Genomic DNA, 23,243 nt, shown 5'->3' on the forward strand with positions numbered 1-23,243 from the left:
AAATTTCAGAAGTAAATGGTTTGTACATCGAGGTAAAATGTTCCAAATTTCAGAAGTAAATGATTTGTACATCGAGGTAAAATGTTCCAAATTTCAGAAGTGAATGATTTGTACATCGAGGTAAAATGGTCCAAATTTCAGAAGTAAATGGTTTGTACATCGAGGTAAAATGTTCCAAATATCAGAAGTAAATGGTTTGTACATCGAGGTAAAATGTTCCAAATATCAGAAGTAAATGGTTTGTACATCGAGGTAAAATGTTCCAAATATCAGAAGTAAATGGTTTGTACATCGAGGTAAAATGTTCCAAATATCAGAAGTAAATACTTTGTACATCGAGGTAAAATGTTCCAAATATCAGAAGTGAATGGTTTGTACATCGAGGTAAAATGTTCCAAATATCAGAAGTAAATGGTTTGTACATCGAGGTAAAATGTTCCAAATATCAGAAGTGAATGATTTGTACATCGAGGTAATATGTTCCAAATTTCAGAAGTAAATACTTTGTACATCGAGGTAAAATGTTCCAAATATCAGAAGTAAATGGTTTGTACATCGAGGTAAAATGTTCCAAATTTCAGAAGTGAATGATTTGTACATCGAGGTAAAATGTTCCAAATTTCAGAAGTAAATGGTTTGTACATCGAGGTACAATGTTCCAAATATCAGAAGTGAATGATTTGTACATCGAGGTAAAATGTTCCAAATTTCAGAAGTAAATGGTTTGTACATCGAGGTAAAATGTTCCAAATTTCAGAAGTAAATACTTTGTACATCGAGGTAAAATGTTCCAAATATCAGAAGTAAATGGTTTGTACATCGAGGTAAAATGTTCCAAATATCAGAAGTGAATGATTTGTACATCGAGGTAATATGTTCCAAATTTCAGAAGTAAATACTTTGTACATCGAGGTAAAATGTTCCAAATATCAGAAGTAAATGGTTTGTACATCGAGGTAAAATGTTCCAAATATCAGAAGTGAATGATTTGTACATCGAGGTAAAATGTTCCAAATTTCAGAAGTAAATGATTTGTACATCGAGGTAAAATGTTCCAAATTTCAGAAGTAAATGATTTGTACATCGAGGTAAAATGTTCCAAATTTCAGAAGTAAATGATTTGTACATCGAGGTAAAATGTTCCAAATATCAGAAGTAAATGATTTGTACATCGAGGTAAAATGTTCCAAATATCAGAAGTAAATGGTTTGTACATCGAGGTAAAATGTTCCAAATTTCAGAAGTAAATGATTTGTACATCGAGGTAACATGTTCCAAATATCAGAAGTAAATGATTTGTACATCGAGGTAAAATGTTCCAAATATCAGAAGTAAATGATTTGTACATCGAGGTAAAATGTTCCAAATTTCAGAAGTAAATGGTTTGTACATCGAGGTAAAATGTTCCAAATATCAGAAGTAAATGATTTGTACATCGAGGTAAAATGTTCCAAATATCAGAAGTAAATGGTTTGTACATCGAGGTAAAATGTTCCAAATTTCAGAAGTAAATGATTTGTACATCGAGGTAACATGTTCCAAATATCAGAAGTAAATGATTTGTACATCGAGGTAAAATGTTCCAAATATCAGAAGTAAATGATTTGTACATCGAGGTAAAATGTTCCAAATATCAGAAGTAAATGATTTGTACATCGAGGTAAAATGTTCCAAATTTCAGAAGTAAATACTTTGTACATCGAGGTAAAATGTTCCAAATTTCAGAAGTAAATGATTTGTACATCGAGGTAAAATGTTCCAAATTTCAGAAGTAAATGATTTGTACATCGAGGTAAAATGTTCCAAATTTCAGAAGTAAATGATTTGTACATCGAGGTAAAATGTTCCAAATTTCAGAAGTAAATGCTTTGTACATCGAGGTAAAATGTTCCAAATATCAGAAGTAAATGGTTTGTACATCGAGGTAAAATGTTCCAAATTTCAGAAGTAAATGGTTTGTACATCGAGGTAAAATGTTCCAAATTTCAGAAGTGAATGATTTGTACATCGAGGTAAAATGTTCCAAATATCAGAAGTAAATGATTTGTACATCGAGGTAAAATGTTCCAAATTTCAGAAGTAAATGGTTTGTACATCGAGGTAAAATGTTCCAAATTTCAGAAGTAAATGGTTTGTACATCGAGGTAAAATGTTCCAAATTTCAGAAGTAAATGGTTTGTACATCGAGGTAAAATGTTCCAAATTTCAGAAGTAAATGCTTTGTACATCGAGGTAAAATGTTCCAAATATCAGAAGTAAATGGTTTGTACATCGAGGTAATATGTTCCAAATTTCAGAAGTAAATGGTTTGTACATCGAGGTAAAATGTTCCAAATTTCAGAAGTAAATGGTTTGTACATCGAGGTAAAATGTTCCAAATTTCAGAAGTGAATGATTTGTACATCGAGGTAAAATGTTCCAAATTTCAGAAGTAAATGGTTTGTACATCGAGGTAAAATGTTCCAAATTTCAGAAGTAAATGGTTTGTACATCGAGGTAAAATGTTCCAAATATCAGAAGTAAATGGTTTGTACATCGAGGTAAAATGTTCCAAATTTCAGAAGTAAATGATTTGTACATCGAGGTAAAATGTTCCAAATTTCAGAAGTAAATGATTTGTACATCGAGGTAAAATGTTCCAAATATCAGAAGTAAATGGTTTGTACATCGAGGTAAAATGTTCCAAATTTCAGAAGTAAATGGTTTGTACATCGAGGTAAAATGTTCCAAATATCAGAAGTAAATGGTTTGTACATCGAGGTAAAATGTTCCAAATATCAGAAGTAAATGGTTTGTACATCGAGGTAAAATGTTCCAAATTTCAGAAGTGAATGATTTGTACATCGAGGTAAAATGGTCCAAATATCAGAAGTAAATGGTTTGTACATCGAGGTAAAATGTTCCAAATTTCAGAAGTAAATGATTTGTACATCGAGGTAAAATGTTCCAAATATCAGAAGTAAATGGTTTGTACATCGAGGTAAAATGTTCCAAATTTCAGAAGTAAATGATTTGTACATCGAGGTAAAATGTTCCAAATTTCAGAAGTAAATGATTTGTACATCGAGGTAATATGTTCCAAATTTCAGAAGTAAATGATTTGTACATCGAGGTAAAATGTTCCAAATATCAGAAGTAAATGGTTTGTACATCGAGGTAAAATGTTCCAAATTTCAGAAGTAAATGATTTGTACATCGAGGTAAAATGTTCCAAATTTCAGAAGTAAATGATTTGTACATCGAGGTAAAATGTTCCAAATTTCAGAAGTAAATGATTTGTACATCGAGGTAAAATGTTCCAAATATCAGAAGTAAATGGTTTGTACATCGAGGTAAAATGTTCCAAATTTCAGAAGTAAATGATTTGTACATCGAGGTAAAATGTTCCAAATTTCAGAAGTAAATGATTTGTACATCGAGGTAAAATGTTCCAAATTTCAGAAGTAAATGATTTGTACATCGAGGTAAAATGTTCCAAATTTCAGAAGTAAATGATTTGTACATCGAGGTAAAATGTTCCAAATATCAGAAGTAAATGATTTGTACATCGAGGTAAAATGTTCCAAATTTCAGAAGTAAATGGTTTGTACATCGAGGTAATATGTTCCAAATTTCAGAAGTAAATGATTTGTACATCGAGGTAAAATGTTCCAAATTTCAGAAGTAAATGATTTGTACATCGAGGTAAAATGTTCCAAATTTCAGAAGTGAATGATTTGTACATCGAGGTAAAATGTTCCAAATTTCAGAAGTAAATGGTTTGTACATCGAGGTAAAATGTTCCAAATATCAGAAGTAAATACTTTGTACATCGAGGTAATATGTTCCAAATATCAGAAGTAAATGGTTTGTACATCGAGGTAAAATGTTCCAAATATCAGAAGTGAATGATTTGTACATCGAGGTAAAATGTTCCAAATTTCAGAAGTAAATACTTTGTACATCGAGGTAAAATGTTCCAAATATCAGAAGTAAATGGTTTGTACATCGAGGTAAAATGTTCCAAATATCAGAAGTGAATGATTTGTTCATCGAGGTAAAATGTTCCAAATTTCAGAAGTAAATGATTTGTACATCGAGGTAAAATGTTCCAAATTTCAGAAGTAAATGATTTGTACATCGAGGTAAAATGTTCCAAATATCAGAAGTAAATGGTTTGTACATCGAGGTAAAATGTTCCAAATTTCAGAAGTAAATGATTTGTACATCGAGGTAAAATGTTCCAAATATCAGAAGTAAATGGTTTGTACATCGAGGTAAAATGTTCCAAATTTCAGAAGTAAATGATTTGTACATCGAGGTAAAATGTTCCAAATATCAGAAGTAAATGATTTGTACATCGAGGTAAAATGTTCCAAATTTCAGAAGTAAATGGTTTGTACATCGAGGTAAAATGTTCCAAATATCAGAAGTAAATGGTTTGTACATCGAGGTAAAATGTTCCAAATATCAGAAGTGAATGATTTGTACATCGAGGTAATATGTTCCAAATTTCAGAAGTAAATGATTTGTACATCGAGGTAAAATGTTCCAAATTTCAGAAGTAAATGGTTTGTACATCGAGGTAATATGTTCCAAATTTCAGAAGTAAATGGTTTGTACATCGAGGTAATATGTTCCAAATTTCAGAAGTAAATGATTTGTACATCGAGGTAAAATGTTCCAAATTTCAGAAGTAAATGATTTGTACATCGAGGTAATATGTTCCAAATTTCAGAAGTAAATGATTTGTACATCGAGGTAAATGTTCCAAATTTCAGAAGTGAATGATTTGTACATCGAGGTAAAATGTTCCAAATTTCAGAAGTAAATGGTTTGTACATCGAGGTAAAATGTTCCAAATATCAGAAGTAAATACTTTGTACATCGAGGTAAAATGTTCCAAATATCAGAAGTAAATGGTTTGTACATCGAGGTAAAATGTTCCAAATATCAGAAGTGAATGATTTGTACATCGAGGTAAAATGTTCCAAATTTCAGAAGTAAATGGTTTGTACATCGAGGTAAAATGTTCCAAATATCAGAAGTAAATGATTTGTACATCGAGGTAAAATGTTCCAAATTTCAGAAGTAAATGATTTGTACATCGAGGTAAAATGTTCCAAATATCAGAAGTGAATGATTTGTACATCGAGGTAAAATGTTCCAAATTTCAGAAGTAAATGGTTTGTACATCGAGGTAAAATGTTCCAAATATCAGAAGTGAATGATTTGTACATCGAGGTAAAATGTTCCAAATTTCAGAAGTAAATACTTTGTACATCGAGGTAAAATGTTCCAAATATCAGAAGTGAATGATTTGTACATCGAGGTAAAATGTTCCAAATTTCAGAAGTAAATGATTTGTACATCGAGGTAAAATGTTCCAAATTTCAGAAGTAAATGATTTGTACATCGAGGTAAAATGTTCCAAATTATCAGAAGTGAATGATTTGTACATCGAGGTAATATGTTCCAAATTTCAGAAGTAAATACTTTGTACATCGAGGTAATATGTTCCAAATTTCAGACGTAAATACTTTGTACATTGAGGTTATATGTTCCAAATTTCAGACGTAAATACTTTGTACATTGAGGTTATATGTTCCAAATTTCAGCAACGACTGTTTCCACATTCTTGAGTTTTATTTAGAAAACCCTCAAAATCACCTTGGTGTCTGTCCTTGTGTTCTACCCGTGTGTTCTTAAGAGGAACCAAGTAATGCTCAAGAAAAGTTCATATAAAGGGGCGCCAATTTGACTCATACTCCTGCATGAAGAAGTAAATTTATTTTATTTGCCAGATGTAGGGTGCCCCTTTATATAAACTTTTCTATAGCATTACTTGGTTCCTCCTAAGAACACAAGGGTAGTCCAGCATGCACGGGATTTTTTGAATGTCCCTTCTTTTCTATTGTTTGGCATTTTCTACAAGCTTTGGAATGTTCCTTCTTTTCTCTACTTTGCCACAAACCCTTATATAAAGGGGCCTTTTATATGCCCCTGGCATTTTACCCAGGAATGTTGCACTGGGCCATGGACTAGCTAATACCCAGGACCAAGGCCTGCCTAACATCATAAAAACAACCCGATTCACATACATGAAGCAAAAACATGTGTACGGCTTATGAGCATATATCATACATTGTGTTTATATAACTGGAATCATTCCAATTGCATTGGACCATGGATGGAGACCCAGGAGGAAGGCCTGCCGATCTTTGCTGCTTCATTTGGGGGTGGAATCAGGCCAGCTGTCCAGTCAATGGGTGTAAAGCAGTGGGTGGAGTCAGGCCAGCTGTCCAGTCAATGGGTGTAAAGCAGTGGGTGGAGTCAGGCCAGCTGTCCAGCCAATGCGTGTAAAGCAGTGGGTGGAGTCAAGCCAGCTGTCCAGCCAATGGGTGTAAAGCAGTGGGTGGAGCCAGGCCAGCTGTCCAGTCAATGCGTGTAAAGCAGTGGGTGGAGCCAGGCCAGCTGTCCAGTCAATGTGTGTAAAGCAGTGGGTGGAGCCAGGCCAGCTGTCCAGTCAATGTGTGTAAAGCAGTGGTGGAGTCAGACCAGCTGTCCAGTCAATGGGTGTAAAGCAGTGGGTGGAGTCAGACCAGCTGTCCAGCCAATGGGTGTAAAGCAGTGGGTGGAGTCAGGGCAGCTGTCCAGGCATTGGGTGTAAAGCAGTGGGTGGAGTCAGGCCAGCTGTCCAGCCAATGGGTGTAAAGCAGTGGGTGGAGTCAGGGCAGCTGTCCAGCCATTGGGTGTAAAGCAGTGGGTGGAGTCAGGGCAGCTGTCCAGCCATTGGGTGTAAAGCAGTGGGTGGCGTCAGGGCAGCTGTCCAGCCAATGGGTGTAAAGCAGTGGGTGGAGTCGGGGCAGCTGTCCAGCCAATGGGTGTAAAGCAGTGGGTGGCGTCAGGGCAGCTGTCCAGCCAATGGGTGTAAAGCAGTGGGTGGAGTCAGGGCAGCTGAAAACTGATCCATGTATAATATGTGATAGTTTCTAAGTTCATTCAAAAAGGGCATAACACCGTGAAAAATTGGCGAAACGTCTCGAAACTCAAACTTGTTCTGTAACTTGTCATGATAAAGCCATGTATCAAGTTTCAGTTGAATATGTTAAAGGGTATGGGGGTGTGGGGGCGGGGGGAGTGCAGAAAACCACAAACCCTTCGGGTAGGGGACTAATAAGTGGAACATAATAGGAAAGCTCTGGCAATGCTCCTTTAGTATTTTGGGTCCCTCATTATTGTTACAGTATTGAAGAATTTTTATTCTTCTTGGAAAACGAATCTTGGATTTGAGTTGCTCCGCGTCAGTAGAAAAACATGGACAATTAATTTTCCCTCGTTTATAAGAATGGCGAATACTCAAACCTCTCAACAACAACAACAACAGGCATTTTAAGGCCATTTTCCCTGCTAGAGTGGGGGTTAGCCTTGCGGTCCCCATGACAATCTTCTCCATTTTGCCCTATTTTCTGCATCTCTCCTGGTTAACCCCCTTGCCCACATTTCTTCTTCCACCATCTTTAGCCAAGTCTTTCTCGGTCTTCCCCATCCTCTACTTCCTTCTACATTCATTTCCATCACTCTTCTCAACCAGTCACTTTCATCCTTCCTCAACACATGACCAAACCATCTCAACCTGTTCCTCTTCACAGCACCAATCACAGGCAATATTCCCATCATCTTTCGCAATTCATCATTTGTCTTCCTCTCTCTCAACGATAGTCCGCACATCCATCGAACCATTCGCATTTCCACCCTTTCCAACCTTCGTTGCTGCTCTACGTTCATTACCCATGTCTCGCTCCCATAAATCATAACACTTCTCACACGTGCAGCATACACCTTTCCCTTCAGCTTCAACGACACTCCCCTCCTCATCAGCACGCCACTCAGTTCCCGAAACTTCTTCCATGCACATCTCACTCTAGCAACCGTTGCCGAGTCTGATCCACCTTCTCCATTCAGCATGTCTCCGAGGTAGCAAAATGTTTTCACACCTTCCAGCTTCACGCCATCTCCAAGATCCAACTCGACATTTCCTCCATCTGCAGCTCCCTCTGTGCACACCTTACATTTGAATGTAGCTGCCACGCTGGTTAATGGCCCTCTCAAACCACTACATTTTTGATGAACCCACTCAGCACACATTGTACATTGAATGGAGTTCACTCCGACACCCTTCCTGCACATAGCACATGGCCACTTCCCAGTTCTTTCCACCTCACCACATGCTTTACCACTTGCCATCACCTTCGTCTTTCCGATATTCACCTTCAGACCTTTTGTCTCCATACATTCCTTCCACTTGTTCATCTTTTCCTTCAGTCCATCCATACTTTCCGCAATCAACACCAGATCATCTGCATACAACAACTCCCACGGTAAACCCTCCTTTACGTTCTGAGCCAGCACCTCCATCACAGCTACAAATAGTAGTGGACTTAGTACCGACCCCTGATGCACTCCCACCTTCACCTCAAACTCACCACTGTTCCCGTCCTTCGTCCTTACAGCTGTGCGCGCTCTTTTGTACATTGCCATCACTACTCTGATCAACCATTCCTCCACTCCTAACTTCCTCAATGCCCATGTCAATACTTCACGTGGAACCCTATCGAATGCTTTCTCCAGATCAACAAACCCAAGAAACAACTTCTTCCTCTTCTCCATGTACTTCTCCTGCAACTGCCTCACAATAAACAGCGTGTCTGTCGTTCCTCTTCCTGGCATAAATCCAAACTGCATTTCGTCGATCTTCACCTTCTTCCTTATCCTCCTCTCCAACACCTTTTCCAATACCTTGATTCCATGCTCCAATAAATTTATCGCTCGATACGAGCCACAGTCCAGAGGGTCACCTTTCCCCTTGTATAGAGGGACGAGGGTACTCAGTTCCCAATCCACTGGAATGCGGCCTTCTTTCACCACCAGATTACAGATCTCTGTCATTCTCCTCACACCCCAACTTCCTGCTGCCTTCAACATATCTCCCACAACTCCCGTCGGCCCTCCCGCTTTTCTACCCTTCATTGCTTTTATCGCTTCCTCAACTTCCTTCTCAGTTATCTTCTCTGCCGGTCCTAAAACTGGGTTACTCTCTATGTTGCCATCCCATTCATTCTCTGTATTCAACAGTATTTCCATATATCTCTTCCACCTTCCTTTAATTCCATCTGGGTCCAAAACGATTTGTCCCACTTCATCCTTCAAGCAACTCACCCCCATCACATCTCTCTTTCGCTATCTGCTTTGCAATCCTGAATACCGCTCTCTGACCCTCTTCCGAATCCAAGCGTTCTCCGAACATTTTCCTACATGCCTCCTGCACCTTTGCTACCTCTTTCTTTGCAGCCTTCCTGGCGGCCTTATAACTTTCATGCTCTGCTGTTTCTGCTCCCGTACCCTTCGCCTTCTGCCACACCTTGAACTTCTTCCTCTTCTCGCCAATCTTCTTTCCAACTTCATCATCCCACCACCATGTTTCCGAGTGCCTCGGTGGTCCTTTTGTCCATCCACACACCTCACCAACGGCTCCCAACAGACTATCTTTCATTGACATCCAACCACTTTCAAGCTCAACCACATCATCCTCTACCCTACTCAGCCTCTCTTTTAATGCCTCCCTTACTGTCACCTCTTTCAACCTCCACACCTTCATTCTCGGTTGGTACTTCACCGCCGAGCTCTCCTCGCACCTTTCACCCTTATGTCGCAGACAAGCAAGTGGTGCTGTGAAACAGCCTCCTCCCCCGGGATCCCAAACCCAAACCTCTCATTCCCCCATTTCCCCCCATGCACATGCGCTGTCTAGTCTGGGTTTGTATCTCGACTCAAATATAACCCGTTACCCTAGTGTATCGCGTGCACCGTGCGTGATGCATCAGTGAGTACGCCATCTCTTGGAAGAAGGTCAAGTCACAACCATCTTGGAACACTGGTCGTTGGTGGACATTGAAGATCACAAGGTGTCTTTCGGGAAGAGTGGACGTGTTATCAGCAGCACCCTGAACAAATTACAAAATACCCCTTCACCTGCGGGTAGCAATTGTTCTGACCTTCTCGGATGTGGAGAATCGTCATATTGGGAAAGTGATTGCTTGATTAAGTGAACGTTTCACACAAACATTTTTTCTTTGCAGATCGAATATTTTCGATGAAGATGGTACTGAGAAGTACAGGTAGACTGGACAACAGCACACTGCTTGCCTTGGACGATATGGTGAGCATGCTGTCTGAAGAAATTGTTGATAACATTCACCATCCAGTCTGTCTCTGTCTCTGTCTCTGTCTCTCTCCCCCTCTCCACCCACTCTATCCCCACCCTGTGTCACATGTGAACGTCTGGTTTCTTTCATAGGTATACCTGACACCAATTACGGCAGCACCATGATCTGAAGTGCTCGTTATAAGCACTCACAAAATAAATTACTCTAACTATTTGCAAACAGTGGCCTGCAAAAGTATTCACCCCCATCAATAATAATAATTCAAATAATTCATTTATTTTGTATAGCGCTTTTCCAGAAGCCCAAAGGCGCTTTGACAGAGTGGCAAACATAATGCATAACAATACATGAAAACAACAATTGCAAAAAGACAAGAATCAATAGGGAAATATTTAAAGCAAAAGGAGGGAGAAGGAGAAGAGATAGTCAGGGGTTAAATGCTGTGGGTTGAATGTTGAATGCAGTGTTGAACAGGTGGGTCTTTAGTGATGTTTTGAATGTGGTGAGTGAGGAGGAGTCTCTGATGGTGTGAGGTAGTGAGTTCCAGAGGGTGGGAGCAGCGATGGAGAAGGCCCTGTCCCCCCAGGATCTGAATTTGGTCCGGATGGAGGGGGTCAGGAGGTTGGTACCAGCAGAGTGGAGGTTGCGGGTGGGAGTGTGTCTGGAGAGGAGGTCAGCCAGGTAGGATGGGGCCAGGTTATGGAGGGCTTTGTATGTCAAGAGGAGGATTTTGTACTGGATTCTCTGGGGGATGGGGAGCCAGTGAAGCTTGTAAAGGACGGGGGTGATGTGGTCACGGGTCCGGGAATGGGTGAGTAGACGGGCAGCGGAGTTCTGAATGTATTGGAGTTTATTGGTGATTTTTGAGGGTGAACCATAGAGGAGGCTATTGCAGTAGTCCAGACGGGAGGTGATGAAGGCGTGGATGAGGGTTTCTGCAGCCGTGGAGGAGAGGGATGAGCGGAGACGGGCAATGTTTTTCAGGTGAAAGAAGGCTGACTTTGTGATCTGTTTAGTGTATTTGTCGAAGGAAAGGGTTTGGTCAAAGATGACGCCAAGATTCCGGATGTGAGGGGAGGTGGATACTGGGATACCGTCGATGTTGAGGGCAAAGTTATGGGTGGATTTTGTGAGCGTTTTTGGGCCAATGATGATTATTTCAGATTTATCACAGTTAAGCTTGAGGAAGTTGATTTGAAGCCAGGATTTTATTTCAGTGATGCAGTTTGTCAGGATAGAGTGGGTGTCGGTGGAGACGGACTTGGTGGAGATGAAAAGCTGGATGTCATCGGCGAAGCAGTGGAATTGGAGACCATGACGGCGGATTAAGTGACCGAGCGGGGACAGGTAAAGGATGAAGAGGAGGGGGCCAAGAACTGAACCTTGGGGGACACCTTGGGGGAGGGGAGCAGTGGGGGATTTGCAGTTATTGATGGAGATGAACTGGCATCTGTCAGAGAGGTATGATTTAATCCAAGAGAGGGCAGTGCCGGTAACGTTAAAGGTGGATTCGAGTCGGGTGAGGAGGATAGTGTGATCGATGGTGTCAAAGGCAGCGCTGAGGTCGAGGAGGACGAGAATGTTGAGGTTGCCAGCGTCAGAGGAGAGGAGAAGGTCGTTGGTGATTTTGAGGAGAGCAGTTTCAGTACTGTGGTTGGAGCGGAATCCGGATTGGAATGTTTCATACAGGTTATTGGCAGAGAGATGATGTTTGAGTTGAGTGGCTACAGCGCGTTCCAAAACTTTTGACAGAAAGGGTAGGTTGGAGATGGGTCTGAAGTTGTTTAGGGTGTCAGGGTTTAGACCAGGTTTTTTTAGAATGGGGGTAACAGCAGCAATTTTGAGGGAAGGTGGGACGATGCCTGTAGACAGGGAGGAGTTTATTGTTGCGATGATAAGTGGAGAGAGAGCAGGGAGGGAGGCTTTGACAAAGCTGGAGGGGATGGGGTCAAGAGTGCAGGTGGCAGTTTTCATTCCTATGAGGAGTTCAGAGAGGTCAGTAGGGGAGATTGGGGAGAACCGAGACAGGGGATGGCAGGACAAGGGGGGGCAGGTGGTTGGAGGGGGAGCGGGTGCGGCGGTGGTCAAGCTGTTGTAGATGTTGTCAATTTTGCGTTGGAAGAAAGAGAGGAAGGAGATGCAGTTGTCTACTGTGAATGACTGGGTGGTGGTGTTCAGGGGGCGGAGGAGTTTGTTTATTGTCGAGAAGAGTGCTTTTGGGTTTCCGGAGCCAGAGTGGATAATTTGAGAGTAGTAGGCAGAGCGGGCGCGGGAGAGGGCATCTTTGTAGTGTTGTATGTGGTCCTTGTAGGCTTGGGAGTGAACTGTGAGACCCGTTTTATTGCGGAGTCTTTCAAGTTGGCGAGCACGAGTTTTTATCAGGTGGAGTTCAGGGGTAAACCAGGGAGCAGAATGGGTGAAAGAAACTGTTTTGGTTTTTACAGGTGCAAGCTGGTCAAGGCAGGAGGAGAGAGTGTGGTTGTAGTAGTCAGTGAGGTCGGAAGGGGTGTGGAGGTCAATGAAGGGAGAAGTGGACATTTTTTCAGAGAGGGTGGATGAGAATGAGGTAGGTGAAAGAGCGTTTAGCTTACGGAAGTTGATTGTGCGATAATGCCTTGGTGTTGGGGCGGGGATGTTGATGGTCAGAGTGATGGCTAAGTGGTCAGAGAGGGTGAGGTCGGAGCCATAGAGATGGTGCAAACTTAATCCAGTGGAGCAGACAAGGTCCAAAATGTGACCACGGATATGGGTAGGAAAGTCGACATGTTGAGTGAGGTTAAAGCAGGTGAGTAGATCAGTGAAGTCAGTGGTTATTGTGGAGTCAGTGGAGTCCATGTGGATATTGAAATCACCAAGGAGGAGGATTGAGGGGGAGAGGGAACATAGCTGGGTCAGAAAGTAGGAGAAGTCAGACAGGAATGATGGGTGTGGTTTGGGAGGGCGGTAGACGACAGCCATGACTGACTGCGTGTGACCAGAGAGTTTTAAAGCCAGGTGTTCAAATGATGGAGCAGATGAGATGGAGATGAGGTTGGTCTTGATGTCTTGACGGTGGATAACGGCAATTCCACCACCTCGGCCCTCCGAGCGTGGTTTATTGACGTAGGAATATCCATTGGGTGTGGTGAGGTTAAGTGTGTAGTAGTCCAGAGGTTGTTGCCAGGTTTCGGTGAGACAGAGAAAGTCCACTTTGTTATCCAGGATGTATTCGTTCAGGATGAGGCATTTGTTGTTGAGGGACCGGGTGTTGAACAGGGTGAGCTTGATGTTGTTTTGAACAGCAGGGATGAATTCAGGTGATTTAGCCAGGGTTCGTAGGCAGGAGGTGCGATCGTGTGGGTTGCTGTGACCAGGTGCGCTGGGACGAAGAGTGAGAGTGCGCAGAGCCGACCAGAGGACGGGGATGGAGTGACCTGATTGCAAATAAACAAACTTACGACCGGAGCCACGGTGAATGTACCTGGGTCGTCGGAGGAGTCCATTTGATTTGATGGCAGAGATGCATGATGGGGTGGAGCGGGTATTGAGCAGAAGAAGCCTTGCGGCAGAGTACCTCAGAGCCATGCCAGGCAGGAGCGAAGGGACGAGTACGAGGCCAAGGTCGAGGAGGTAAAGCGGCAAACGCAGCGGCAAACGACTGCAGCCGCTAATCAAGACCACAGCGGCAAACAGCCACCGCCGCAAACAACGGCCACAAACAACGGGAGCGGGCCTGAGGAAATAGTGGAGGAGCCGGGCAGGCGAAGCCAGGAGCAGAGCCGGGACCGAGCAGAGGGCAGACCCAACGGTCAAAAATCCGCCACGACCACCAGAAAAACAAACTATGTACAATGGCCCAGTCGGAGAAGCGGCGAACAAGTAACGCCAGCGTCCTCTCCAGACCGGACCGGAAGCGGAAGTGATGCCACATTTAGATGAATTACCAATGATGTCGAAACAATTTTTACGAATTAACTTTTTTATTGAAAGAATTGAAGAGACCGAACTAAACACTTATAGTTGAAGGAGGTTACCTGTGAGGGATACCTGTAACAACATGTACAAATCAAAATTCACTGGTTGAAAAAGAATTCATTCTCTTAGACCAGGACTTGGTGGACCTACTTTTGCAGCAATGACTGATATGACACTTTTTGGGTAGGTCTCTCCCAGATTTGTACAGTGACATGGTGAAATCTTTACCCATTAATCACGTGGGTAGGTCTCTACCAGCTTTGTACAGTGACACGGTGAAATCTTTACCCATTAATCACGTGGGTAGGTCTCGACCAGCTTTGTACAGTGACACGGTGAAATCTTTACCCATTAATCACGTGGGTAGGTCTCTACCAGCTTTGTACAGTGACACGGTGAAATCTTTACCCATTAATCACGTGGGTAGGTCTCTACCAGCTTTGTACAGTGACACGGTGAAATCTTTACCCGTTAATCACGTGGGTAGGTCTCTACCAGGTTTGTACAGTGACATGGTGAAATCTTTACCCATTAATCACGTGGGTAGGTCTCTACCAGCTTTGTACAGTGACATGGTGAAATCTTTACCCATTAATCACGTGGGTAGGTCTCTACCAGCTTTGTACAGTGACATGGTGAAATCTTTACCCATTAATCACGTGGGTAGGTCTCTACCAGCTTTGTACAGTGACATGGTGAAATCTTTACCTATTAATCACGTGGGTAGGTCTCTACCAGCTTTGTACAGTGACATGGTGAAATCTTTACCCATTAATCACGTGGGTAGGTCTCTCCCAGATTTGTACAGTGACATGGTGAAATCTTTACCCATTAATCACGTGAGTAGGTCTCTACCAGATTTGTACAGTGACATGGTGAAATCTTTACCCATTAATCACGTGGGTAGGTCTCTACCAGCTTTGTACAGTGACACGGTGAAATCTTTACCCGTTAATCACGTGGGTAGGTCTCTACCAGGTTTGTACAGTGACATGGTGAAATCTTTACCCATTAATCACGTGGGTAGGTCTCTACCAGCTTTGTACAGTGACATGGTGAAATCTTTACCCATTAATCACGTGGGTAGGTCTCTACCAGCTTTGTACAGTGACAGGGTGAAATCTTTACCTAATAATCACGTGGGTAGGTCTCCACCAGCTATGTACAGTGACACGGTGAAATCTTTACCCATTAATCACGTGGGTAGGTCTCTACCAGCTTTGTACAGTGACAGGGTGAAATCTTTACCTAATAATCACGTGGGTAGGTCTCCACCAGCTATGTACAGTGACATGGTGAAATCTTTACCTATTAATCACGTGGGTCGGTCTCCACCAGCTATGTACAGTGACATGGTGAAATCTTTACCCATTAATCACGTGGGTAGGTCTCCACCAGCTATGTACAGTGACATGGTGAAATCTTTACCTAATAATCACGTGGGTAGGTCTCCACCAGCTATGTACAGTGACATGGTGAAATCTTTACCCATTAATCACGTGGGTCGGTCTCCACCAGCTTTGTACAGTGACACGGTGAAATCTTTACCTAATAATCACGTGGGTAGGTCTCCACCAGCTTTGTACAGTGACATGGTGAAATCTTTACCTAATAATCACGTGGGTAGGTCTCTACCAGCTTTGTACAGTGACATGGTGAAATCTTTACCCATTAATCACGTGGGTAGGTCTCTCCCAGCTTTGTACAGTGACATGGTGAAATCTTTACCCATTAATCACGTGGGTAGGTCTCTACCAGCTTTGTACAGTGACATGGTGAAATCTTTACCTAATAATCACGTGGGTAGGTCTCTACCAGCTTTGTACAGTGACACGGTGAAATGTTTACCCATTAATCACGTGGGTAGGTCTCTCCCAGCTTTGTACAGTGACATGGTGAAATCTTTACCCATTAATCACGTGTGTAGGTCTCTCCCAGCTTTTACAGTGACATGGTGAAATCTTTACCCATTAATCACGTGGGTAGGTCTCTTCCAGCTTTGTACAGTGACATGGTGAAATCTTTACCCATTAATCACGTGGGTCGGTCTCTACCAGGTTTGTACAGTGACATGGTGAAATCTTTACCTATTAATCACGTGGGTAGGTCTCTCCCAGCTTTGTACAGTGACATGGTGAAATCTTTACCCATTAATCACGTGGGTAGGTCTCTACCAGGTTTGTACAGTGACACGGTGAAATCTTTACCTATTAATCACGTGGGTAGGTCTCTCCCAGCTTTGTACAGTGACATGGTGAAATCTTTACCCATTAATCACGTGGGTAGGTCTCTACCAGCTTTGTACAGTGACATGGTGAAATCTTTACCTAATAATCACGTGGGTAGGTCTCTACCAGCTTTGTACAGTGACATGGTGAAATCTTTACCCATTAATCACGTGGGTCGGTCTCCACCAGCTTTGTACAGTGACATGGTGAAATCTTTACCTAATAATCACGTGGGTAGGTCTCTACCAGCTTTGTACAGTGACATGGTGAAATCTTTACCCATTAATCACGTGGGTAGGTCTCTACCAGCTTTGTACAGTGACACGGTGAAATCTTTACCCATTAATCACGTGGGAAGGTCTCTCCCAGCTTTGTACAGTGACACGGTGAAATCTTTACCTATTAATCACGTGGGAAGGTCTCTCCCAGCTTTGTACAGTGACACGGTGAAATCTTTACCCATTAATCACGTGGGTAGGTCTCTACCAGCTTTGTACAGTGACATGGTGAAATCTTTACCCATTAATCATGTGGGTAGGTCTCTACCAGCTTTGTACAGTGACATGGTGAAATCTTTACCCATTAATCACGTGGGTAGGTCTCTTCCAGCTTTGTACAGTGACATGGTGAAATCTTTACCCATTAATCACGTGGGTAGGTCTCTACCAGGTTTGTACAGTGACATGGTGAAATCTTTACCCATTAATCACGTGGGTAGGTCTCTACCAGGTTTGTACAGTGACATGGTGAAATCTTTACCCATTAATCCCATGAAAATTGCTCTCCTTCTCCCAAGTTTGATCGGGATCGTCCGTGGACTGCAATCTTCAAGTCTCACCTTAAATGTTCAATTGGATTTTCAAGTCAGGACTTTGACTGGGCCATTCAAACACATCTATTTTCTTCGCATTCATCTACTCCAGTGTGGCGTTTGCTTTGTGCTTCGGATCATCGTCCTGCTGAAATTTGAACCTCCTACTCATTTTCAGATTCATGACTCACTCAAGCAGGTTTTCATCAAAGATTCTCCTGTACTTGGCACCATTGTTCCGTGCTCCTCCCCGACCCCCTGGTCACGGTGTACCTCCGAGCCCCGAAAGGAGTCACGGCAGAAAAATATGTTATCCTGTGTCAAAAATCAATGGTGAAACCACGTACCAATTGCAAATAATAAAAACACCATTATTACACAAGAATAACAGTACAACAACAATAGGAATCAAGAGTACAATCAATATATCTCCTATGATGGTACCATCAGCCAGCATATGAAATGAATGAATGAATGAATGAATTAATGAATCAGCTAGCATGCATAAGGTAACTCACTGTGTTCCAAGTGAGTGAAAAAGAACATTCATTCCCCAATGTCTCTATATTCCCGTCTTCGAGCTCAGAGTTGATCCCCTCCAGTGATCAACGGAACGATGTCGAATCAAAACCAGAATCTCATTCAGATGACAGGCACAGTCACGCCGCCCAAAACGGCACAACGGCGCACGCAGCCAAAGCGTAGAAAAGGGTCACGCGGTTACAGTGGCACAAAGGCACACTCACAGCGACTGGGAAATCCAAATGCGCCCTCCAGGTATGAACTTTCACTGTTCGCCGTCGGCGAGCCGCAAAGGAATCGTCAAAAGCCTCGGTGCACACACACACCACAGATACGTCTGAAAACGGTGGAAAGAGTTGACGAAGCAAGGAAAGTCTGCTCGACGCGTGAAGCGCGCGAGTCAAAATGGCCGACGGCTCGTCCTCGAGTCGCAACGACCCGGCGATGATTCTTCGGAATCTAACGCCAAACCTGACATGCAGGATGATCAGTCACAGCGATAGCAACTTTATCGCAGGAATTCCTTTTTCCACGGAAATCCAAATTTGTGACCCTTGCTCGACAACGTTCGATCCCGACTGCAAAGCAACAAGCTTCTTCTCCGACTTTTCGCTCTGCCCTCTTTTTTTCCTTCCGCTTCCTCGTCGTCCGGTTCCGGTTTCATTTAAAACATTAACCTTTTTTACCTTTTGACAACAATAACCATCATTTTCCTCAAACCACAATAATAATAATACATGGAACCAGACGTTTCAAGTGGTTGAAAACCACAAAAAGGGAAGTGATGAATCCGTAACACCATCCATTGTCCCTTCTACCTTGAGGAGGTTGCCAGTCCATGCTGATGAAAAGCATCCCCATAACATGATGCTGCCACCACCATGTTTGACAGTATTGATGGTGTTGACTGGGTGATGTGCAGTGATAGGCTTGCACCAGATGTAATGCGTTGAATTTAGATCAAAAAGTTCAATTTTTGTCTCGTCTGACCACAAAACTTTTCTCCACATGCATGCAGTTTGAGTTGTTTTTTCACAAACTCCATACCAGCTTTTAGATTAGTCTTTAAAAAAAAGTAATGGCGTCTTTCTATCCTCCTGTCCATAGTGGCCTGCTTTTTGAAGGGAATGGGATATTGTTGATTGAAATATCTGCAATATCTGAGATTGGGGGCAGTGTCCATCAGAGTCATTGTTGGATTCACATTTACATCCTGAACCAGTTCCCTGCTTGCCAAACTGCTGGGTTTGGGTGGGCAACCTGATCTAGGTAGAGTCTGGGTGGTATGATACATCTTCCACTTCTTCATGACGGATTTCACTGCAAAGTTCAAAGGGACAATGAGTGACCTGGAAATCTATATTTCTCTATATGTATAAAAGAAAGTTTTTGTTTGTTTGTTTGTTTGTTTGTCTGCACACGCTAATCTCCTGAACGGTGAAAGACAGGAGGAAACCTCTGAAACAAAAAATGTCAGGACGGGCCCCGGGAAGGCTATAGGCTAGGTGGTGAGGCCAGTCGAGGCCGCCTCGGCCAGGCTGGGCCCATTTCGCAAATAAAAGCTGAGCTGAATTATAGTAGTCAATCTTCTACGGCCACGAGTAGAAGCTGAATTATAGTAGTAAATTCATTCAAAAAGAACTAAAAATGTCGGGACGGGTCCCGGGAAGGTTATAGGCTAGGTGGCGAGGCCGTTTGAGGCCGCTTCGGCCGGGCTGGGCCCATTTCACAATTAAAAGCTGAGCTGAATTATAGTAGTCAATCTTCTACGGCTGCGAGTAAAAGCTGAATTATAGTAGTAAATTCATTCAAAAAGAACCCGGGCAATGCCGGGTGCTTTTGGCTAGTCTTCTTATAACCCTCTCCTGAACGGTGCTTCTTCACCACTTCATGTCTGACTTCTTTGGAAATCTCCTTGATCTCATGTTTGCTTGTTCATTGACCAAGTGAGTTGCACCTTAAAACTCCTTAGATACACGGGAAAGATTAATTTTAAAGTTAAATCACCGATTACAAATAGGTTGAAACCTATTACACTTATTTTGTAACATTTCAAACAAATAATTTGCTCCTGAAGTGATTTAGGGTTAATTAGTCAAAGGGTTTGAATAATTATGTATCTGAGAATCATCTGATTTTATCTGTTAATCAAACGTATTCACATTTTATCTGAATTTTTAAAGCTTTATCACTTTGGAGTTTTTGTGAAGATTCCATGCATTAAGCTGGATTTGAAAGTGTCATGAAATAATCTCAGATGGCATCAAAATGTGAAAACTTGATTTGGGGGGGGGGGGGGGGGGAGGGGGGAGTGAATACTTTTACAACAGGCCACTGTACATCTTGCCAGCAAGTAAATGATTGATTTAGTACACATCGAGCAGAGTGAGGCTGTAAAAATGTTTCCAATATTAGAGCAGAAACCAATAGGGTTAGTCGACTCAAAATTACTTTTGGAAACAGTTTATTTTGGTAAAATTAAGAGGTCGTACTAATACTATAATTAAAATTAGCAACCTTGTGTTTAAGAATGTTTAAAAAAAACATAAATCATGTGGAATTTCACATCAATCGGAAAGGTGGTTTGAGGGGAGGGGATTTTAAAAAGGTTTTCACTTTGATCCAATATGGCTCCAAACCATGTGACCAATTATATCAGTTAGCAAAAAAAAAAAAATCCAGGGTCAGTCGCTCCTACATTGATAGTTTTGCATCCATCGGTCAAGCGGTTGCAGAGAAAGCAAATTTAAAAGCGATCACAAGAGAAAAAGGTGAAAAGCTGTGGAATAATCAAAGCTGCGCAAAGCCCTCCTCCCTTTATATAAGGGATCGTTTCTCTGTATGTAGCTTTAACATGGGGACTGAAAACGCGTTTCTCGCCTTCTAGTTGACGAAATTGGCTGCAAATTTCAGAGGTAAATGCTTTGTACGATAAAGTAACATGTTCCAAATTTCAGCAACATCCGTTTATGCATTCTTGAGTTTTATTTATAATCCTCTTGAAATCAGTGTCTGTCCGTCGGTCCGTCTGCCCAAAATGTGTTGGCGCTCATATCTCAAGGACTATACATTGAAATTAGCTGATACTTGGAGTATACATCGGCCAATAGGTCTAGTTAATGGCTTTCGAAACAAATTCCACCTAAGTACTAAAGTTTTTGCTTTAAAATTAAATATATATAAATATATACATAAATAAATATATTTAAAAAAATATATAAAGGGGCGCTGATTTGATTCACACACCTGCATGAATAAGTAAATGCATTTTATTTGCCACATGTGGGGTGCCCCTTTATATGAACTTTTCTAGAGCATTACTTGGTTCCTCCTGAGAACGCAAGGGTAGTCCAGCATGCACACGGGATTTTTTAAAATGTCCCTTCTTTTCTATACTTTGCCACATGGCACATAACCTTATATAAAGGGGCCTTTTCTATGCCCCTGGCATTTTACTGAAGAATAATCTTACTATAATTCACCAAATGTCCGTCTGTCTGTTCGAAGGTACCGTAAAAACTGCTGAACCGATCTCAACGATATTTTGGGTGGATAGTCCTGGGATCTCCAGGAGTAAAATAGGCTATTTAGTTTTCCCAATTTCAGCTTTAGCCTCCAGCATTCTCAGGTTTGGACTCATGCATAACATTCGCGTTTGCATAACGTTCATTGTTCTCATTGTGACGATGTTGTGTTGTTTTCCCGGGTGCCGCACAAACGGCTGCACCGATCGCTGCACGGCTGCACCGATCGAACTCAGTGACCTCGGACAAAGACCTTTTATAAGGACACGGGTTGAATCCCTGCTTCCCTGCTTGAGAGAATTCTAACCCATTTCAACTGAAGGAAACACGTATCGGGAGTACATACGACATAGCGATTGTGAACACGATTAGTTTAATCTCTACATGAGAGAATTCCACATCGCTATTTGGGTGGTGAATACGCTTACAGATCGCTGTCTCCATCAATCTTGCCAAGGCCGTAACACCGATTGGCTCAAAATCCTTTTAACTGTTGATTTGGTAGTTTTTACAATGAAGGAAACATGTATCGGGAGTCCACACGACATCGGGAGGACTAACTGCATGCGTCTTCAGTATAAAAAAAAAAATAACCACCTTTAGAGGCCATTTTTCCCCGCAAAGCGGGGGTTGGCCTTTTTCGGGAACCATGGTTGTTGTTGTTTTTTGGTCCCCTTTTTGAAGCAATGTTTTACGGCCAGATGCCCTTCCTGACGCCAACCCTTTTTGCCGCCTTTAACGACAAACAGGGAATTACCAGTGAACTGGTACTCAATTAGCCGACCTCGGAAGGATGACAGGCTGAGTCAACCCCCTGGCATTAATTCAGCGATCGACCGGGATTCGAACCCAGGATCCTAGGATCCTAAGCCGGCACCCTAGCCGCTAGCCCAACACCAGGGTCAAGCTTAAATCTCTCATGGCAGATCTTAAGAGCGGAATGCTTGTAGAAGTGGTGGGCTACTTCGGCATGAAGGAGGATCAGAAACGTGGACTCCCACACTGCCACATCCTGCTGATACTTGCTCCCGCATGACGTTATTTTCCCAGGTGCCGCACAAACGGCTGCACAGATCGAGATTTAACGGATGTTTATATCAATCGTTTAAAAGAAAAAAAGCCTTCAATTTCTGACATTTAGCCTTTTCATTTGGGCCTCCCAATTGAAGCCACGCCTGTAGGGCGGGTACTGTTGCTAGTTACTATAATCTCAACAGAAACTATAGGGTAACTGCCTGAAAGGCTTGGTACCGACCGTAACAAACCCAAATGGCACCCTCTCCCCGCTTTGACGTTGTTCCGACTATGTCAGCCTTCCTCTTCCTGTAAATTCACTTTTGTGTTTTGCAGCTTTCCATCAAAATGAGTGTCAAGCAGTTGATTATGTCTGTCTGAAGGAAATACTTAATAGTTTATAATATAATGAAGGAACTACTTGATAATTCAATTGAATTTTATATTTTGAAACAGTGCGGGAATTTTTTTTGCTTCAGTCTATCAGTGTTTTGGGGAGTCCAAAAAATTTAAAATCATTCCAAAAAGGAAACTTTGTGTTTTTCAGGACTTCATAAAGGACAAATAGCAGGCACACATAACTAATTTAATATGTTAAATAAGGTGGTGTAAAAGACGGTGCATCAATGGCGGGAAACTTCCAAACTAATAGGGGGGGGGGGGGGGGGGGGAGTTCTACAGCCTTTAAAATTTTTATTTTATTTCAAATGAATGAAATATTTGAACATTGTAGAACACAAATCACCTCGTTTGAGAAAGAGCTCTTTGTGGAATTGATTGGTTTTGTCAACTGAAAGGTGACAAAGGTATACCAACCGCAGTGGGAAGAAACGTTGATGCTAACGTTTTGGGTGTAAGCCCTTCGTCAGAGGAAGAGGCCTCTGTTTGCTCCTCATTAGACATAGGGCTAACGCCTGAAACGTCAGGTTAACTTTGTTTCCCACGGCGGTTAGCACACCTTTGTCAATTTCCAGTTGAGTTGTAA

The 23,243-nt window shown here is 42.2% G+C and overlaps 1 protein-coding gene across 7 annotated transcripts in view; it reads left to right on the forward strand.

Annotated features, from left to right (window-relative positions):
• LOC137422850 (uncharacterized) overlaps window positions 1–23,243 on the forward strand; it is a 156,600-nt gene that overhangs the window by 68,800 nt on the left and 64,557 nt on the right. For 6 of the 7 annotated variants that reach the window (XR_013622940.1, XM_078775066.1, XM_078775065.1 and 3 more), the window contains one exon: window positions 10,119–10,198. The exons of the other annotated variant lie outside the window; for it this stretch is intronic. Coding sequence is in view for 5 of the 6 variants with exons in the window: in XM_078775066.1 (XP_078631192.1) it covers window positions 10,119–10,198 (80 nt within the window). In the remaining variant the exon portion in view is untranslated. The remainder of the gene's footprint in view (window positions 1–10,118; window positions 10,199–23,243) is intronic. 7 annotated transcript variants of the gene reach the window in all.

Source organism: Myxine glutinosa, chromosome 3 (genome assembly GCF_964187855.1).
Source record: "Myxine glutinosa chromosome 3, kmMyxGlut1.1, whole genome shotgun sequence".
Taxonomy (NCBI): domain Eukaryota; kingdom Metazoa; phylum Chordata; class Myxini; order Myxiniformes; family Myxinidae; genus Myxine; species Myxine glutinosa.